The following is a 17,477-nucleotide window of genomic DNA, read 5'->3' as shown; positions in this document are numbered from 1 at the left end:
CCTTGAATTTTCTGTGAAAATCATTCCAAAATCTATCATTGAAATGTCTTCCTGCATATTGTCCGCCATGCTTATTCTAAAGCCTGGCAAGATTTTACGAGATTTCTTGTGTTTACAGTCGTGACTGAAAATCTGTTGTATGGTGTGCTGTCTTTAACACATCATGGCACACCACACACACAATAGGAGCAAAACGGTTAAATCTAGAATTTTTTATCCTCATGTTTGTGGTCTATCACATTTTAAAAATTTTATAAGATGTAAAAATCTTTTGGTGTGTACCCAGAATAAGCAGCACGGGCACACAAAGAGGAGACATAAAATTAGTCAGTTTAATTTAAAAACAGTCATTTGCTTTCACCTAACAGACTTGCAGGAACTTGCACACGTGTAAGTAAATATTTTAGTGTAATAGACAAACATGTTTTTCATGAACACTATTATAACATTAACAGAGAGAAACGATGGTTCGGGAGCATAATGGCTGTATTTCCACACTTTAATATTTAATGATAAAATGCACAGCAAGTAAGGAAAATATTTGGCTACACGGTGTTCTGCAGTTATCTAACGGAGGCATTTGATGCTTTCCTGCATTCCATGAAGTCGGCATCGCGCTCCCATAATGCATATTGTGATAGCGAGACAGCGCTGATTAAATATTTAAAATACATTTTAAAATATGGTATTTTACAAGATGTATATGCGACAATTATCACTTAGTACAAGCGCAAACAACACTGCTGGATTTCATCATGATAATGTGGATCTAACGCTAATATTGAAGTTACATTTGTGCGTGGATCAATACTTATTGTTGTCACATTTACTTCTTTAAACTGATTTCAGTTCACTACCTCACCATCTGTATGGCCAATTCCCCTTAATAATTTCCAGAATGTGGGTATGCATGGCTTACCGTTAGACTTTACAGGTGCGCACATTTTCAAGTTTGTTTTATAGATAACAATATATGCGTGGAAATTGGCGTATGCGTGTTTCCAGACCCATTTTGTGTGGAAGCACGCTAATTTATAAATGACGCCCCTGGTAACAGATCTCCACTCTCTGATACGGAATCACAGGTCAGAGTTCACCAGACTTGAACTTCGCTACGCATCTGCGAAATATCGCCACACGCGCTTGCGTTTCCGGTCTGACGAGTTCTCATGGAACGAAAAGTCTATTCTGACCTTGGTTTTAAAAAGATTAATCGCATCACGTGCTCTCAGATGGAGCGCGTTTACTACACAGGTGATGGCGATTTACAACCAAGGAACCGACTTTACTGACGATGACAATCGCTTGCTATTATCAGGAAGCTCTAAAAAGCAATAATTTCCTATTTACAAGTGGAGCAGGCAGGACTAAAAAACTGACAACAGTGAAATTGTGATTGCTATCTAGGCATTTTTATTTATGTTTATTACTTTATAGTTTATTTGAAAGGTATTCACGGGTACTGCCACCAATAATAATATGGATGGTGCAGACACAGTAACTGGGGGAAATCAAGAGTCAAGAGAAATTGATGTGGAGTCAACGTGGAGTTCAAAGATATGTGATTACTGCAGAAGGAAACTGCGTAGACTTTTACCAGCGAATTATAAAGAAGAGATTGTAGAGCTGTTGAAACTGACTGGACCTGTGGTACGTCTCCTTCAAAAAGTTATGAATGTTAAATCTGCTTTTTATTTACACATCTGTTTAATCAAACCAATAAATTGAATACAATGTGAACAATATTATTTTCTAATACATTTGAGTTCCGTTCAGATCAACATCATAGGCTGTAAAGAGATCAGTTTTACGACGTAACGCAAAGATCCATTAAATTACAAATTTGCATTAAAATGTTACGTTATAATGATGTTTTCCCTCTTTGTGTATAGTTAATATCTCAGCTGATGATCTTTCTGATCAGTTTCGTAAGTACTGTGTTCTGTGGACACTTGGGAAAAACTGAACTGGATGCTGTTGCTCTTGCCACTGCTGTAAGTCTGTGTCTTTGTAGCCTACTGGATAGTGGATCCAACACCAGTTTGCACTAGCAACTGTCTTTTTTCACAGGTTATTAATGTGACCGGGATCTCTATTGGTTGTGGTTTGGCATCTGCATGTGATACACTAATCTCGCAGGTATGATAGAGAATATTGAGTTACTGTTTTACTGTCTGAAGATGAAGGCGCAATTGTAAAGAATTTCTCTTCTTTCATTGCAGACGTTTGGCAGTAATAATCTGAAGCGGGTTGGTGTTATACTACAGAGAGGGATTCTCATCCTCCTGTTGGCCTGTTTTCCCTGCTGGGCTTTGTTCATAAATACAGAGCCAATACTGCTGGCTGTCAAACAAAGTCCAAGAGTGGCCAGGTACAATATGTTTTTGTTGTTGTTGTTGTTTTGTAGTTAATTTGGCCACAACTTTCTCTGTGTTTCAGCAAGTTAAAAATGATTTTTGGTGACATCTTATATTTACACACACTTTAAGAAAACGCTTCGAAATTTTTTAAAACTCAACAATTTACTACCCTTTCGTGTTGTTAGTGGTCCAAAAAGACCACTAAACTAAACTGCTGTAAAATGTATCCGATGAATATTTTTTTAGGTAAAAGCAGGTAAAAATATTAAACAGAAAAAATGTTATAGCAGTTTAAATGTATTTTTAATCATTAAAAATAATGCAGTATATATTAATTTTATAAATAAATTTATAAAAATGTAAATGTTTCACAAAATAAATAATGTAAACATGAAGCCATAAGTCTCAAGTAGTTTTCAAGTTAAAATGACAAAAAAAAATTGGTTTGTGTCATTCTTTTAGTGGTTTTACCAACAAAGGCCACTAGGTGTCAACTGTTTGCTGCATACTCTTTTCACAAATTATTCAATTACTCTTACTGCATTATTATTACTGCTAAAATGTTTTTAAATATAAAAAACTACATTCTTAGAGCTTTCCAGTGATATATAGTTTGTCAACATTACAGTGCCGCTGCTAGCCATTTTGGTGCCCTAAGCATAATTCCTTTATAATGCCCCCCACCCCGACCCTGAGAAAAAAAAACGTTTGTTTTTGCCAGTTTAATTTTTTTTGCCAAACATATAACTTAATAGCAGAAAGTAAAATCTTCACAGCTTTTGCCAACACACACTACACATTTCAAAGTGCAAACTTTTATAGAATAGCAACACAGAAAAAAATACCAAACTTAAATCATCAAAATAATCCAGACATGTTTTTCCCAAGTACAATGTCACTTTAAATAAATTACATTAAATAAACATCAATAAGTAAACAAAGAATACTCAATATTCTTAAATAAAACAAAGATTCAGAGAACTAATGCTGTGTTCAGGCAACCTGTAACCCGTAACTCACGACTTCAAAACCACGACTCACGACTCTGAACTGGGAGTACATCGATCTAGTACGAGTTCACGGGTGGGAAGTCACGGGTTTGACTGCCGTTCCAGTGCACTTTCACCGGTAGAAGGTTGTAAAAACACGAGTTACAGGCTGCCTGGAACGCAAAGGGTCGTGAGTCGTGGTTTTGAAGTCGTAACTCACGGGTTTAAAAACCTGCCTGGAACGCAGCATAAGTGTCACAGTAATGTTTGCTTCATATCATATATAATGACGTTTTATATTTATATATATTTAAGAGTGATGAATTGTAACATGTGCACTGACTGCTAACGTTAACTTTTACTGAGAAAGTATTAACCACCGTCACGTCAATATAAACCACAAAATAAACTACTGCTCAATATCTAAAGAAACGTAGTAAAGAAAGTACAGTAACAGCTGACGTCAGTTATTTGTAAAATGCATATGCATAGGTAATGTTTTACAGTAATGTTTCTCAATTTAGCTTGCACTGAAGTTATAAATTATAACAACATAGTTTGCTAAACATTAATATCAGCACAGCAAGTTCAAGGCGCATTACAATTAGCAGCAGCTGCAGCCCATGCGCATTTCCCTTATTTATGAATGATTAAACATGATGGACTTACCTTCAAGTGATGCACGGGCATCATCCCACAGTTTCTTCTTTTTTCCGAGCCTGACTTCTGCTGTCTTTTCGGGGACATTTCCAAAAGTTGCCTTCTGACTGTCCGTTTCTCAATCCGAAAGCTGCAGCTTGCGCGAGGTCGCATATATAGGCTGCATGTCATCAAGCCTGGTTTATTTCAGTTGACTGAACATTACATTAGCAAGTCATAAGCATATTACAACAATTTACGATTAACTAAGAATAATAATTAACTTTATAATTGTTAATATTACGAAATAAGAAAGTTTTGATGACGTATGCAGCCTATAAATGCGACCTCTGGAGGCTGCAGCCTTCGGATTGAGAAACTGCCTCTGTCAAACTTCGTCAGGCACCCGCGCGATCAACCTGCACGGACCATCAAAGGCTGGGGGCATACCCACTAAACACAGGACGTCGGATAGACGTGCAGATCATGTCTATATTGGGTCCGTCGTTCCATGACCAATTCTGGACATCTATTCGACGTCCAAACTAGGTCCACTATTTGGACGTCCCACCATGACCCTATTTGGACGTCATATTTACGGGCAACATTTGACGTTTAAACTGGGTAATTTTTGGACGTCATTTGGACGTCTATGACAGGCCTATGTCTATATTACATGATTAGGCCTTTAAAAATGTGTTTATTTATAAATATCAGCATTATTGTACCAACAAGATTAATACATACGAATAGTCTATATTATTATTACAGTACTGTTTTTTCTGCTTTCTTGAATTGCATACAAAATTCATCTAAATGTACCATTAAAATATGTAATGAAATGTGTAGTTGGTTTGGTTATATTAAAAGTATATGACCATACTGACAATTTAACATGAAAATATTCCCATATTTGTTGAGTTCATGAAATGAATGCCTTTTATACAATTTGAAAGTATGGCCGAGTGGTTAGAGAGACTTGTTTGTAACCCGAAGTTCGAGAGTTCGAATCCCACAGCCGGCAGGAAATGTCTGAAGGGTTTCGGTGCGGTGGATGGGTGAAGTGCAGAGGCAATCATGTCTTTTCGCTTTTTTCATGTCTCTTTTCCTTACACGGCGGTCCTACGGTTGTCAACATTTTTAGACGTGCAGAACACGTCGAAAAAAAGACGTCGCCTGGCGTTACAAAACAACCCCTTTTATGGACCGGATTCGGACATCTAAAAATTACATGAAAAAGACGTAATTCTGACGTCACTTTGCGCAGTGGGTACTTTCTAGACTAGAGCCATTAAATGATCTTGTTCCCCCTTTTTTTAACATATACATGGATAAAAAAGGGCCTAATATTTCTATAGGCTAATGAAATAATTTCAGCATTATAATTTTTTTTCATTAGGCTATTATTTTTGGTGCCCCCTCAGCACGTGGTGCCCTATGCACAGCGTGTGATGCGCGTTATGGGAGGGGCGGGTAATGAATATATAAAATTAATATGCATTCCTATGGGGGGGGGTCATGTAACAAAAAACTGTCACTACATTATTTCTATCATCAGATGACCTTAAAATATGAAAACTACATTCTGAGAGCTTTCTAGTGATATATAGTTTGTCGTTATTTTTTAGGTTGAGTATACGGTTTAGTGTTATAAATATGGATAAAAAGTTGGCCCCATGACCTTTTACAAACTGTCTCTCACAACATAATTTTATCCCCAAAATGGTGATGATATATGAAATCTACACTCTTAGAGCTTTCAAATGATATACAGTTTGTCATGATTAGATATCAATTCATATGCAAAAAACTGAAGCAACAGTGGGTGTCTCGTATGCAGAACAGTGACATTTAGCAGGATTATCAATGTTTTAGGCGCACACTTATCATAAATGAATCAATTACTCTTCCTACATAATTTATTTTATAAAACACTGAAAATATCTGTATTCTAGAGGCTTAGACCTTTCCAAAGATATATGGTTTGTCATGATTCAATAACATTTACATCCAAAATATTGAAGTAAAGTCAGGTGTTCCTCAGGAGGAACGGTGACCGTTAAGGGGTAGTAGGCCTGTGCAAAAAAAAAAACAGAGCTTAAATTCTGGCTTGTACATAGTTATATGGAGTATAACCGTATATGAGAGAGCGACAGTGTGCGTGGATATAAAAAAAATCTGTAAAAATCTTCTCTGCATCAGATTTATGAACCAAAATGCTAAAACAACTTCAACTTCTAAAATAACTTCTCTTGGATGGAGAACTAAACAATCAAACTAACTTTTAGTGTGTATTTGTGTATGTGTGTGTGTGTTCAGTCTTTCCAGCAGGACTTGTAGCATATCACTTGGTGTTCTCTGCAAAGCCCTTTTCACACAGACATTCCGTAAAGTACACGGGAAAGGCATCCTGGATTTTTCCGGAATCGTTAGATTTTTTGTTCATTCACACTGGCATCTGATGGTCCCGGAAAGACACGTGACCTGTTGAAAGTCCCACCTTCTCTTCTACGCAGCATATGAAGTTTGCAAATAATTTATTATTTCTCTCTCCAGAAACCACTCGCGTGCATTCTTGTTTATGATAAGACTATAAAGGAGCGCGTGAACACACAGTTCTATGCTGGTGAATGATCTCAGGTTCTGAGTGGATATTTGACGAGCTCGCTGATCTCTGCTTTAATACAGTTTTCAGACATTTCTCATCGTGATTGTTTATATGCATTTAAAACCCGCATTTTGAGGAGCTGAACGATATATCTTGTTGGAATGACGCGCGGGTATTTTCGTTTATTATAGCTCAAATGAGCACGTGACGCGATATTCTTTTATGCTGCTGAATGATCTCCGTTTCAACACAGTAAGTAACGAGCTAACTTACCTGATATCTGCTTCAGTCCAGTTTGCTGACATTTCTCGTCGTGAATGTTGTAAATCCCTCATTTTAAAGAGTTGAACCAACTTCATGTTGCCATGTCACGCGCGTCCTCACTACTGCACATGCGTCATTGTTTATGTTTATGCGTCTCATTTATCATTTCCTGATAAGTGCTTCAATCTAGTTTGCAACATTTCTCGTGGTGAATGTTTATATGCATGTTAGCTCTCGTTTTAAGGAACTCAACCATAACTTTTGTTGTGATGATGCGCACATCCTCACTACGACATGCCCATTACGGCATTCGTTCCGCTTCTTGTTCACACAGAGGGTTATCCGTGTATCTGACTAGGTCCTCTTTCCGGCAAAAATCCCAGAAAATTAACGGGAAGAGTTTGTGTCCAGACAGACGCTTGTCTGGCAATTTTACAGGTATTTTCCGGGACCAAAGGTCTGTGTGAATGGGGTTCAAGTTTGTCCACCACAACGGATGCAAGTGCTGACTGTTCTTTTTTTGTTCTGTACACCACTTGCATGTTCCCCTCCTCACTTCTGAGCTGCTGGTGCCTGATGGTGTCTGTGGATTTGAATCTCTCTCACCAATGCAGTAGCAACTGGTGAACAAGGGAGGTGATCCTCAATACTAACCCTAACCGGGTGATTCTCACGAAACCATTGAAACACCACGGCACTAATGATTTTAGCTATAAAATGTGTAATATAGTCATATTAAAAAGCATCAGAATTAACACAATACTGTGTTCTACCTTGCACAATGTGTGATTTCAACATAAGAATTTATAATTTGTCAATTTTATCTCCTTTTCTGCTGAAATTCTCATTACCGCAATGTGTCGGGCTGTGTTTGAACATGCGTTATGTTGTAATTTAATCAAATTAACACAAAAATATTTAGAAAAAAAATAAAATGGATGTTTTGCTTGACTACTTTAGATGACAGAAAAAAATATTTACTGAATATTCATGTATAATAATAATGAAGAAAAATTTGGAAAATGATGTGTCCATGCCTGATGTTCTCATCCTCCGCAACACTTTTTGAGAACAGTTTAAGCACACATACAGAATTTTAATAAAGTTTGATTTTGAGTGACCAAGCACATGGACCAGTTACTTCAAGATGGCTACCAGGTAAGATCATTTTTTTACAGTTCATTTGAAATATTGTCTTGTCAGAATGCTTACACGACATTTTGATTATCATTACCGCAACAGATGCTTATTAAATGTTAATTTAATTAATAGAAGCATAATACTTTGATTTTAAATGCATGTGCAGAATCTCCAAATTATGTTCTTTCAGGTTTGTCATGTCATTTTGAAAATATGTTAGTGTTGATGTTTTTCTGACTGTTGCGGTAATGAGATTTTTTAGGACAAATTTTTTCAATTATGTTACAAAAAGTGTTAAATGATAAGTAAAAGTGTTTAAATTAATTTTCCCATTTACTCCAGACTTTGTTTTTCAGTGTCTGGTGGGGAAAAAAGTAAATTTAAGCAATTTTCACATTTTCATGCTTGACATTTTTAAAACAAGTTTTCGTGAGAATCACCCAACCACACATAAACAATATGCTGTTATACTCCAAATAACTCAATGTACAAACCAGAAATTAAGCTCTGTTTTTGCACACGCTTACTAAAGGGTCAGAGCCGGCGCCAGACCATAACTAACAGGGGGGCACTCGGCTTCCAACGGGGGGCACGCAATAGCAACAATAACTTGCAAAAACAAGACATTAAAACAACAAATACATCAAGCACACACTCATACAACTGGTACAGACTGTCAGCTCATTTCCCGTATAAAGTGCAAAAGACCACAAACTATGCGCAAAACTATTGAACTTCGACCGCGGCGTGAGCGCAACCTGAGCTCCGCTGCGCTCGCGCTACTCGACGTAACAACAAACCGACCTCGCGCGGCGCAAGCCATTGAAATGAATGGGTTTCATAGCACAGCGCACACCGCGTCCTAGCTTAAAAAAAGCCGCTTTACCATAATCACGCCATTATGCTGTTAACGGTCTATAGCCACACTTCACATTTAAGCTTACGTAATTTAAAACAACGCTAACTTACCTTTGGAATAGCTGAAGACGGCGTGTAAGAACATTAAACTTCCTTAAAACAGTGTCCTGTAGATTTGTAAATTCCACCTCACCTCTAATCTCTGAGTTTGAGCCAGTCTGGGTTTGCATGAAGTCAATTGAAGCAGGCGGTGCTGGTTCGTTCTAAATGTTCTAATATCCATATTTTACACAATCCATAAAATGCCGCGAAAAAACACTTTGCTAGTATCAAGTCACAAATATGCTAAAGACGTAAGACGGGTGAGACGCGGCAATACATCCAATCAGAGAAACTGGTCTATTTTAATTAAAGAAAACATATATCAACTATATTTTCCTCATTTGATTACATTACAAGTCATGAAACATTCAATGTTTAATTTATTTTAATTATTCTTGATATATATTAAATTAATAAAAAACTTTGTAGGGGGGGCACAACAACCTGTTCGGGGGGCACTGCCCGCGAATGCCCCCCCATGACGCCGGCCCTGTAAAGGGTTAATGATGCCACATGGTGATCAACAGTAAAAATGACAAATTTGACCTCTTTGCAAAAGGAAAAACCACCAACAATTAAGAATGCATGATAAGATGTCATGGCTCTGCAATCAAAAAACATTTTTATAATGGAAGTCAATGGGGCAAAAACATCCACAGACAATAAAAGAGGGAGAAAACAATTCAATCTGATGCTGCACAAAAACTAAATGCATTAAAGCCAATGTTTTTACTAATCTTTGACATGCACAAGACTGTGAAAAAGGTGGAAAAATATCCAGTCCACAATCACTTTTTATATTGAAAATCTGTCATTTTGTGTGTTTTTTTTCCAAATCAGTGACATCACTTATGAACTTGGCAATTAAAGGGTTAAAATTATGGAATTTTTGTAAACATTTTGGTAGTTTTGATCAGTACTGAGTTTGATTAACAGATTTATGAAAAAAATAAATAATCTGATACATTTAATTTAGTGATACGGTTTAATTTAGTGGCCTTTTTTGTACGCTAACAACACGAAGGGATTGTGAATTTGAACAATGCACGAGGGTAAAAGAAAAAGTTGTCATTCAATTACCATTACTTATCCTGAGGCTGTTAGAGATCTGACATAGTTTCCTCTGTTAAACACACAAAAATGAAATGTATGCGTTGCTTTTATGGAAGCAAATTGAACTCAAGATTTTAAGCATAATGTATTTTCATGGATACGACTGGGTGGGCAAGCTGTCAATCTAGGACCATTTGTAGATCCGCCCCTGGTTTTAACATGAAGTCATACCATTTTGAATTGTGATGGTCATTTGGATTTACTGTCAGTGTCACAATTTTTTTAATGGTGTGTGGCTCCTCTCTCTATTTTTCTTTTAACAGTCTGTCACAACGCTATGTAAATATATTCATACCTGCTCTGCCTGTGAGTACAAGACCCTTTCTTAACATTTTCACCTAATTGTGTCAAAAGCAATTCATTGACTTGAACAATCCTTTAAATTTTGTAAATATAATATATAAAATCAATATTAAATGCCATGTGTTTGTTTACCTGCTTTCTTTTATGTTATAAGAAATCATCAAAGAAATCTTAAATAGTTAAATAATTTCCTCTATATTTTTAAGGTAAAATGCAATTTAAAATGTTATTTTGTTAATTTCTTCAGGCCTCGTTTATGTATCAGTTGCAGGGAATGTATCTTCAGAATCAGGTAAACCTCCTTGTTAAATATTTGTCTAGTTTTTTTTTCTTTATTCATATGAATTTTAAAGAATTATGTTTGTCTGTATTTTTGTTTAGGGTATTATTTGGCCTCAGGTGATCACAGGAGCAGTTGGGAATGTCATCAACGCTCTCATAAACTACATCTTCCTTTATCAGCTTGATCTTGGTGTAACGTAAGCAGCTGTTCAATTCACCTTCAGATACTGGAGACAGTGTTTTTATTTATCTCTTATTTCTTCAATATCTTCATGACTGTTCACAGAGGATCAGCTGCAGCAAACACAATATCACAGTATTCATTAGCTGTGTTTCTACACATCTACATCCGCTGGAGAGGTCTGCATAAAGCCACGTGGGACGGTGAGCAGTCATGTGTTAGAATTTTCCAGGGGGTCTGGAGGGCTACTTTTTTATATAGTCTACTAAAAAATTTTTGTTTTAATTGTTGTTTTTATTGTTTTTTATTGTTGAATTTTATTTTATCATTGTTTAAAATATTAACATACAAGAAGCTAAGCTTAAAGAAAAAATATGTAAAATATAAAAATTGAGGCTATTAGTATAATGTGCTTTGGTGGGTTACTCGCATACCCGTGGGCACTATGTTGGAGACCACTGCTGTAGACTATAGTCTTCTTAAACGGAGGATAGATATAATAGAGCTGGATAATGTTTTACACATTTTTTTCCATGTCTCCGACACATCTTTAGGTTGGTCTCGTGATTGTCTACAGGAATGGGGGGCTTTTCTTTGCCTGGCCCTTCCCAGCATGCTCATGATGTGTGTAAAGTGGTGGACCTATGAGATTGGTGGATTTCTGGCAGGTTTGCAAATTGGATTTATGTTGGATTTAATTATATTTATACATTATTATTTTTAATGTTGTCTTTTCTTTTTGACATTCATTTTTGATTTTTCTGTAGGACTTATCAGTGAGGCTGAGCTGGGAGCCCAGTCTATTGTCTATGAATTGGCCAGCATCACATACATGGTAAAACTATTATGTTCATTTCCTAACCCTCTCTAATGCAAGATGACACTTTTTTTTATTGTGTTTTATGGGTCATGCCAGAGAGGAGGTTAAGACTGTGCTCCAATTTACTAGCCCTAAACAACCCCCCCCCCCCATACTTACATTTTGAATTAAACAAAACACATTAAATAATACAATGTATTGCTATTGGTTATTACTCTTAGGCTTAATTACACAATTTATGATAAATTAATGTATTTTACAAAATGTTAAATGTTGAGAACCACTGGGCTAAACTGAGTCACTCTTTAACATTGTGATGAAGGTAATGCAATTTTCCATATAAAACCACTAAAATCAAATTGAGTCATTTTTATCATTCAACTTGCTGTTTACCTTCAGTTTCCTTCGGGGTTTGCAGTGGCCGCCAATGTGAGAGTTGGAAATGCACTCGGAGCTGGAAACACAGATCGAGCCAAACTTTCAGCAAAACTTTCTTTAGTCTGTGGATGTATGTGGTAATGTCATTATATTCAGAACTGATCCTGAACAAGTGTTTGAATAGCAACCAAACACCAAACATAACCTGTTAAATATTGTTAATAATATATATACACTGTAAAAAATGCTGGGTTATTTTCAACCCAACGTTGGGTCAGATGTAAACATTTTCTGGATTAATTTAACCCAACCACTCGTCCCTTTTTTAAAAAAACAGCACTTTTTATTTAGAGTGAAAAGAATAATTAATAATTATTAATAATAATAATGTTTAAATGGTTTTTAATACCACATTGATTACATTTGTTTGTGTTTTAATCTGTAGTTCTTGTTTCCTGTGTGATTGCGGCTGTTATTGGAGCTACCAGTAATATTGTAGGATACATCTTTAGCACAGAAAGGTAAGGAACCATAAATATCTACACCCTACAAAAAATTATCTAAAAAAAGTACAAACGTAATTTCATGCATTTAACCATAAACCTTCAGCTTAAAAGATTTTTAATATCATAGTTAACATTTTAGTCACGTGTGTCCAAAATTTTGGCCTATACTGAATATATTAATGCTGAGAAGGAAATTCTACCTGACACATATTTTCATGTACACCGTTAATGGTGCTGTTAAAATAATGTTTGTTATAGATTTTTATCAAAGATACAATATATGCAAATATACAATATGCAGCACGGCTAAAAATTTTTTTTAATAAATATAAATACATTTAAATGTATATTTTCCTTAAACTCCTTGTTAGAAGTATTTCAAAGGTACAGCAGCTAATCAGGATTTTGTTTAAATGACAGGTAATTACTGTCTTGATATATTGAGGGGCGAAACTTTTTCGGAAACGAAAGTAAAAATTTTCAAAAAACGTCATTTAAAAAAAAATGTGTTTGAGACACAGATTTATTCTTGCTCCCAAGTGTTGTCTATCAATTCCAGGTGGAATTTTGAACAAAATTCAGTTTCATCAAATTGAGAATAAAACCTGAAAATGTAATCGGGGCTCTGAGAAAATCACTTTGTTACTTTAGTCCTGCGTTTCTTCCGCCCCGGATCTCCCCTACCTTATGTTTTAAAATGATGTCACATTACTACAGTAATGTAAGGGTTCTGTCTTTTCTTGTCATGTTCATGTCTTTTATTTTGAAGTTCTATGTTTCACGTTCATGTCTCTAATTTTGAAAATGATAACTGCCATATTTCGTCTGTCTTGTTCTGATTGGCTTCCTTGTGTTATGTGTCATGTTCCCACTGGTCCCCCCTAATTTTGCAGATAACAAGCATTTTTGGCCCCCCAGCTGCCTTGGGGGAGGGTGCCCAACATTGGGACTGGATTTGGGTGGGTTAACAAAAACAAATGCCCAGTTTCATCAGATAAGGCTGCTTGGACAACTGACAGATATCTTTTATGCCTGACCTCAGTGGCAAAGCTGAGAAGAGGAGGACATTTTGATTGGTCCACACCATTTCTCCTTATCCTTTCAAACCCCCTTAACCCTCATCAGAAGCCAGGGTGAACGTAAAAATTCCTTAAGGAAACAGCATGGCTATGCCAAAGTATATTGGCTTAACCTAAGGACAAATCTTTACATTCTTCCACTAACAAAATTGATATAAAACCATCACCTATTGACTTGATACTCATTTAGAGACACCAGCATTCTGAGGAAGTGACTTATAAGGACAAGTCCTGCCAAGGAAGAATCCTTGACATTAAGAAACGGCCCAAGTCTGCACCAAGGGACCTTTATCTGCATGTTCCAGATTGTTAAGGACCTTGTGCACCGGCTTCAGGACCGCATCTGCACGTTCCAGATTGCTTGGACCCTCTTGGTGCTCCAGGAGATCAGTACCTTGCAGCACTCTGGGGTGGTTTCCCGGACAGGGATTAGACTTGCCCTAGACTAAAATAAATGTAAGCAGTGTCCAAACTGAAAACAACTTGCACTGGCAAAGCTTAAAATACATCAGTGCCCTTTGTTTTGCCTCAAAAAGCACAAAAGTAATGTTTTTAGTAAGGCATGTTTGTTAAATCAAGAGAAATTTCCTAATTAAACTAAGGCCTAGTCCTGGTTTAAGCTAATCCCTGTCTGGGAAACCACCCCTTTGTGTTCAAGCTGTTGAACAGAATTTGACTCCCCCCCAGCATCACGGCAAAGCCTGACCTGTGGCAGACGGGCCACCACCGGACTGCTTATTCGATTGCAGAGAATGTAAAGATCATTTACCAAACCTCTCTCTATAGAGACCTTGGCATTTGTGTATTCTGTCAGCAAATGTTTACCATAGATACTTTCTCACTATCGCATAACTGATTTTCAATTGTTTAACAGAATTCTCATTCACTTATTTTCTATTCTTTGCACTTTAGTTTCCTTTTTTATCCTTTTGTATTCAAGTATCATGTAGTAGTGTTTTTAGTTCTCAGTTCTTGTTTATCTTTTGTTAATTTTGTGTTTGGCATACTACCCAGTTGGTCCCCGTGTCAAATTCACTACATTGCCATTGTCTGTTATTGAATGTATGTACTGTCTTCATGTCATGCCACGGTTACTCTAGTTCATGTTTCTGTTTTTGTCATCATCTTTCATGCCATGAATTATGTTTTTTGGATCACATTTAACTTTACTATTTGCACTTATCACTATCTCTGGCATACAGTTTGTAAAAGTGTAGGGAAAGTCTTTTCTTGAACGCACCTATGCATAATGTTCCTGTCTCATCTCATGTTTGGACAGACACGTTAAAAGTAATCAATAATTTAACTTTTGTCTGCATTATGTGCACTTACAAACATCCTCTTATAATCTCTCATCACAGGGACATTGTGCTCAGAGTTTCACAGGTCATGGTTATGTATGGCTTTGTTCATCTATTCGATTCCATTTCGGTAAGACCATTCATTGTTTACCACATAGAAGTCACAAATTGAAGTATTTTCTGTATGGTTTTAGAAACTTTCTTTTTTTCCCCTTTGGCTTTTAAATATTTTTAATGTGTTTGGTTTGTAGGCTATAACAGGTGGAATTGTCAAAGGTACTGGAAAGCAACTGATTGGTGCTCTGTGTAACATTGCTGGATATTATTTGGTTGGACTACCAATAGGAGTCTCACTTATGTTTGGTGTCAACATGGGAATTATTGGTAAGACTGTGGCTTGCTAGACATTCATATATAATTTAATTTTGAGAGCTCTGTAACTGAGAGACATGCAGATCACCATTAATCCCTGCTTCATGAATTCTCTTATCTGTTAGGTCTGTGGGTTGGGCTTTTTGTATCCGTTTTCCTGCAATCTTTATTTTTTATCATCCTCATTTGGAAAATGGACTGGAAGAAAGCAACTCAAGAGGTACGTTCACACTTCCTCATCCACTTCATGATTTTGTCTTAGTAAAATAAATGTTGATACAAGTTTGTCTTGTGATTCCCAGGCTTTGGTCAGAGCAGGTGTACATGATCCTAAAATCAAAAATGAATGTTACGCGATGAAAAGCAGGGGCTTCACAGAAGGTATCACATGTCTGTTGCATATAATGACCCTGAGCTATTTGAATTGTTTTTAAGTAAAAATAAGTTTGGAATTTATCTCTTTACAGAAGTATCACAGGTGCCACAGCCCACTGAAGAACATGAAGCAGATATAAACACAGATCTGGAAGCTGTTAGTAAAGAAGGAGGACTAGAGGTTGTTGCATTGGTCACAGTTGGAGAGGTCTTAACCACAAAACAGCTGGTGGTCCGTCGAGGACTTTCTGTTTTCTTTATGCTACTTGCACTCATAGGAGGGATTGTGTTGAATAAGGTCTTGACTACATAAATGATGCTTTTTAAATTATGCAATTTTAAATAAACCTAATTTTTAAATAAACCCAATTTGAAATAAACCCATTTACTTGGTTCGTGTGATACTGCGGCGAGGGATTCTCATCCTCCTGTTGGCCTTCTGTTCATAAACACAGAGTTCTTGCTACTGGCGGTCAAACAGAGTCCAAGAGTGCCCAAACATCTCGCTTTATCATTAAGTTTAGTAATTGGGCAGGCTTTCAGAAAAGGGCATTTGATTACAAAAAAAGCCTTGCCAAAGGGGCACTTTGGTCACACAGGGGTGAAGGGGCATGTGTTCAGGCACCCTCCACCCCCCTCCCTGCACGTGCCTGCTTATTACTGTTACTGTTACTCATAACAATTTAAATACAATTTGCCACCTTCATGGACATCAGGGATTATGACAACTGCATGTTTATTAAAATGCTTTTCGACCCTCATAAACAGAGTCGTTCGTAAATGCTGCAGACCCTGTGTTTGAGAACTCATGGGTTGCGCTGCAGTAGTCAAACGTAAACAGAATCTTAACGGCATTGTCGTGACAGTGCATCATTTAAAAAGTTATTTTATTTTGTTAAATGGAGGTTTAATGGGGGTGTTGCCCAAAATAGTAAACATGGTGCAACCTAAACGTTATTGTTTTTAATCCTAATGGTGAAAATGGTCTGTTTTATATTTGTTTGATTATTGTTGTGTATGAATATTTTGTAGTTTTTTAATGTTTTGTTTCAATTTTAATTAGCTTATTTTGAAGTCATTTTAAACGTCATATATGTTGTAATGGATTGAAAAGCCAATGTGATGTGCGGAATGTAGTGGTCAGACATAATTTTTTAAGCACTTAAGTTTTGTTTGCTTCTTTAAAACGAATTTCGTTTCATATAATTTGCTTCTTAATTTTAATTGATGTTTTGTGAATATAAATAAATAATAAGTTTCAAAGGAACACCGTGCATCTCATTAATGCAACACATACAAACTGCAATTTGCTTCAGCAGCCTTGAGAAAATGTTAAAACATGCAGTATTGTCATTTGCGATGTTGTTTAACAATGTGCAAATCAAAATCATATCGAATATATAAGGCTACTTGCTTTACAAAACCAGTTTTAAGTGGCCAAGAAATCACATTGCATGGGCATTCAGAGCATGATATAGCAAACGCTGGACGCGCAGTTTTCTTTAAGCGCTCGTCTGAACACGAGTTTTGTTCCAGTCTATTTGGGTGCACTTACTTGCCAGGCACGCATCTATTTAAAATAAACTTGAGCACGACTTGATACGAACAAGGAAAAGGAAAAGCTAAAGTAGGGCTATCTACAAATCGTATTTTTTATTGTAAGTCATGTGAGTAACAAAAATCTATTTGATTCAAAACTAATCGGTTTATTGAAATAATGCAAGTTTCATATAAATAGGTTTTGTTTTCTCAAGTAAAACAAAATTTTTAAAGTCAATTATGGAGATGCGTATATAGCACAAAGTGT

The 17,477-nt window shown here is 36.4% G+C and overlaps 1 protein-coding gene across 1 annotated transcript; it reads left to right on the top strand.

The window, feature by feature from the left end:
- Positions 1–1,300: 1,300 nt before the first annotated feature.
- On the top strand, positions 1,301–16,810 carry LOC135776636 (multidrug and toxin extrusion protein 1-like). The gene is made up of 17 exons (XM_065287472.2): positions 1,301–1,650; positions 1,893–1,994; positions 2,071–2,139; positions 2,223–2,371; positions 10,337–10,379; positions 10,624–10,668; positions 10,758–10,855; positions 10,945–11,042; positions 11,394–11,507; positions 11,607–11,674; positions 12,059–12,167; positions 12,483–12,558; positions 14,984–15,053; positions 15,175–15,307; positions 15,421–15,515; positions 15,598–15,676; positions 15,763–16,810. The coding sequence occupies exons 1-17, from the start codon at positions 1,480–1,482 to the stop codon at positions 15,981–15,983; spliced, it is 1,740 nt and encodes a 579-aa protein (XP_065143544.1). The 5' UTR covers positions 1,301–1,479; the 3' UTR covers positions 15,984–16,810.
- The last annotated feature ends 667 nt before the right edge of the window (positions 16,811–17,477 follow it).

This window comes from Paramisgurnus dabryanus, chromosome 18, assembly GCF_030506205.2.
Source record: "Paramisgurnus dabryanus chromosome 18, PD_genome_1.1, whole genome shotgun sequence".
In the NCBI taxonomy this organism is placed as follows: Eukaryota; Metazoa; Chordata; class Actinopteri; order Cypriniformes; family Cobitidae; genus Paramisgurnus; species Paramisgurnus dabryanus.
Note: the sequence above shows the minus strand (reverse complement) of the source record. Positions and strands in the feature narration are given on the sequence as shown.

Bases quoted from the DNA above. Each gene is read 5' to 3' on its own strand.
- LOC135776636 (XM_065287472.2), top strand. From the start codon at position 1,480: ATGGATGGTGCAGACACAGTAACTGGGGGAAATCAAGAGTCAAGAGAA. The intron at 2,140-2,222 runs GTATGATAGAGA...CTTTCATTGCAG, and splicing joins GTGATACACTAATCTCGCAG to ACGTTTGGCAGTAATAATCT. The intron at 15,677-15,762 runs GTATCACATGTC...ATCTCTTTACAG, and splicing joins AAGCAGGGGCTTCACAGAAG to AAGTATCACAGGTGCCACAG.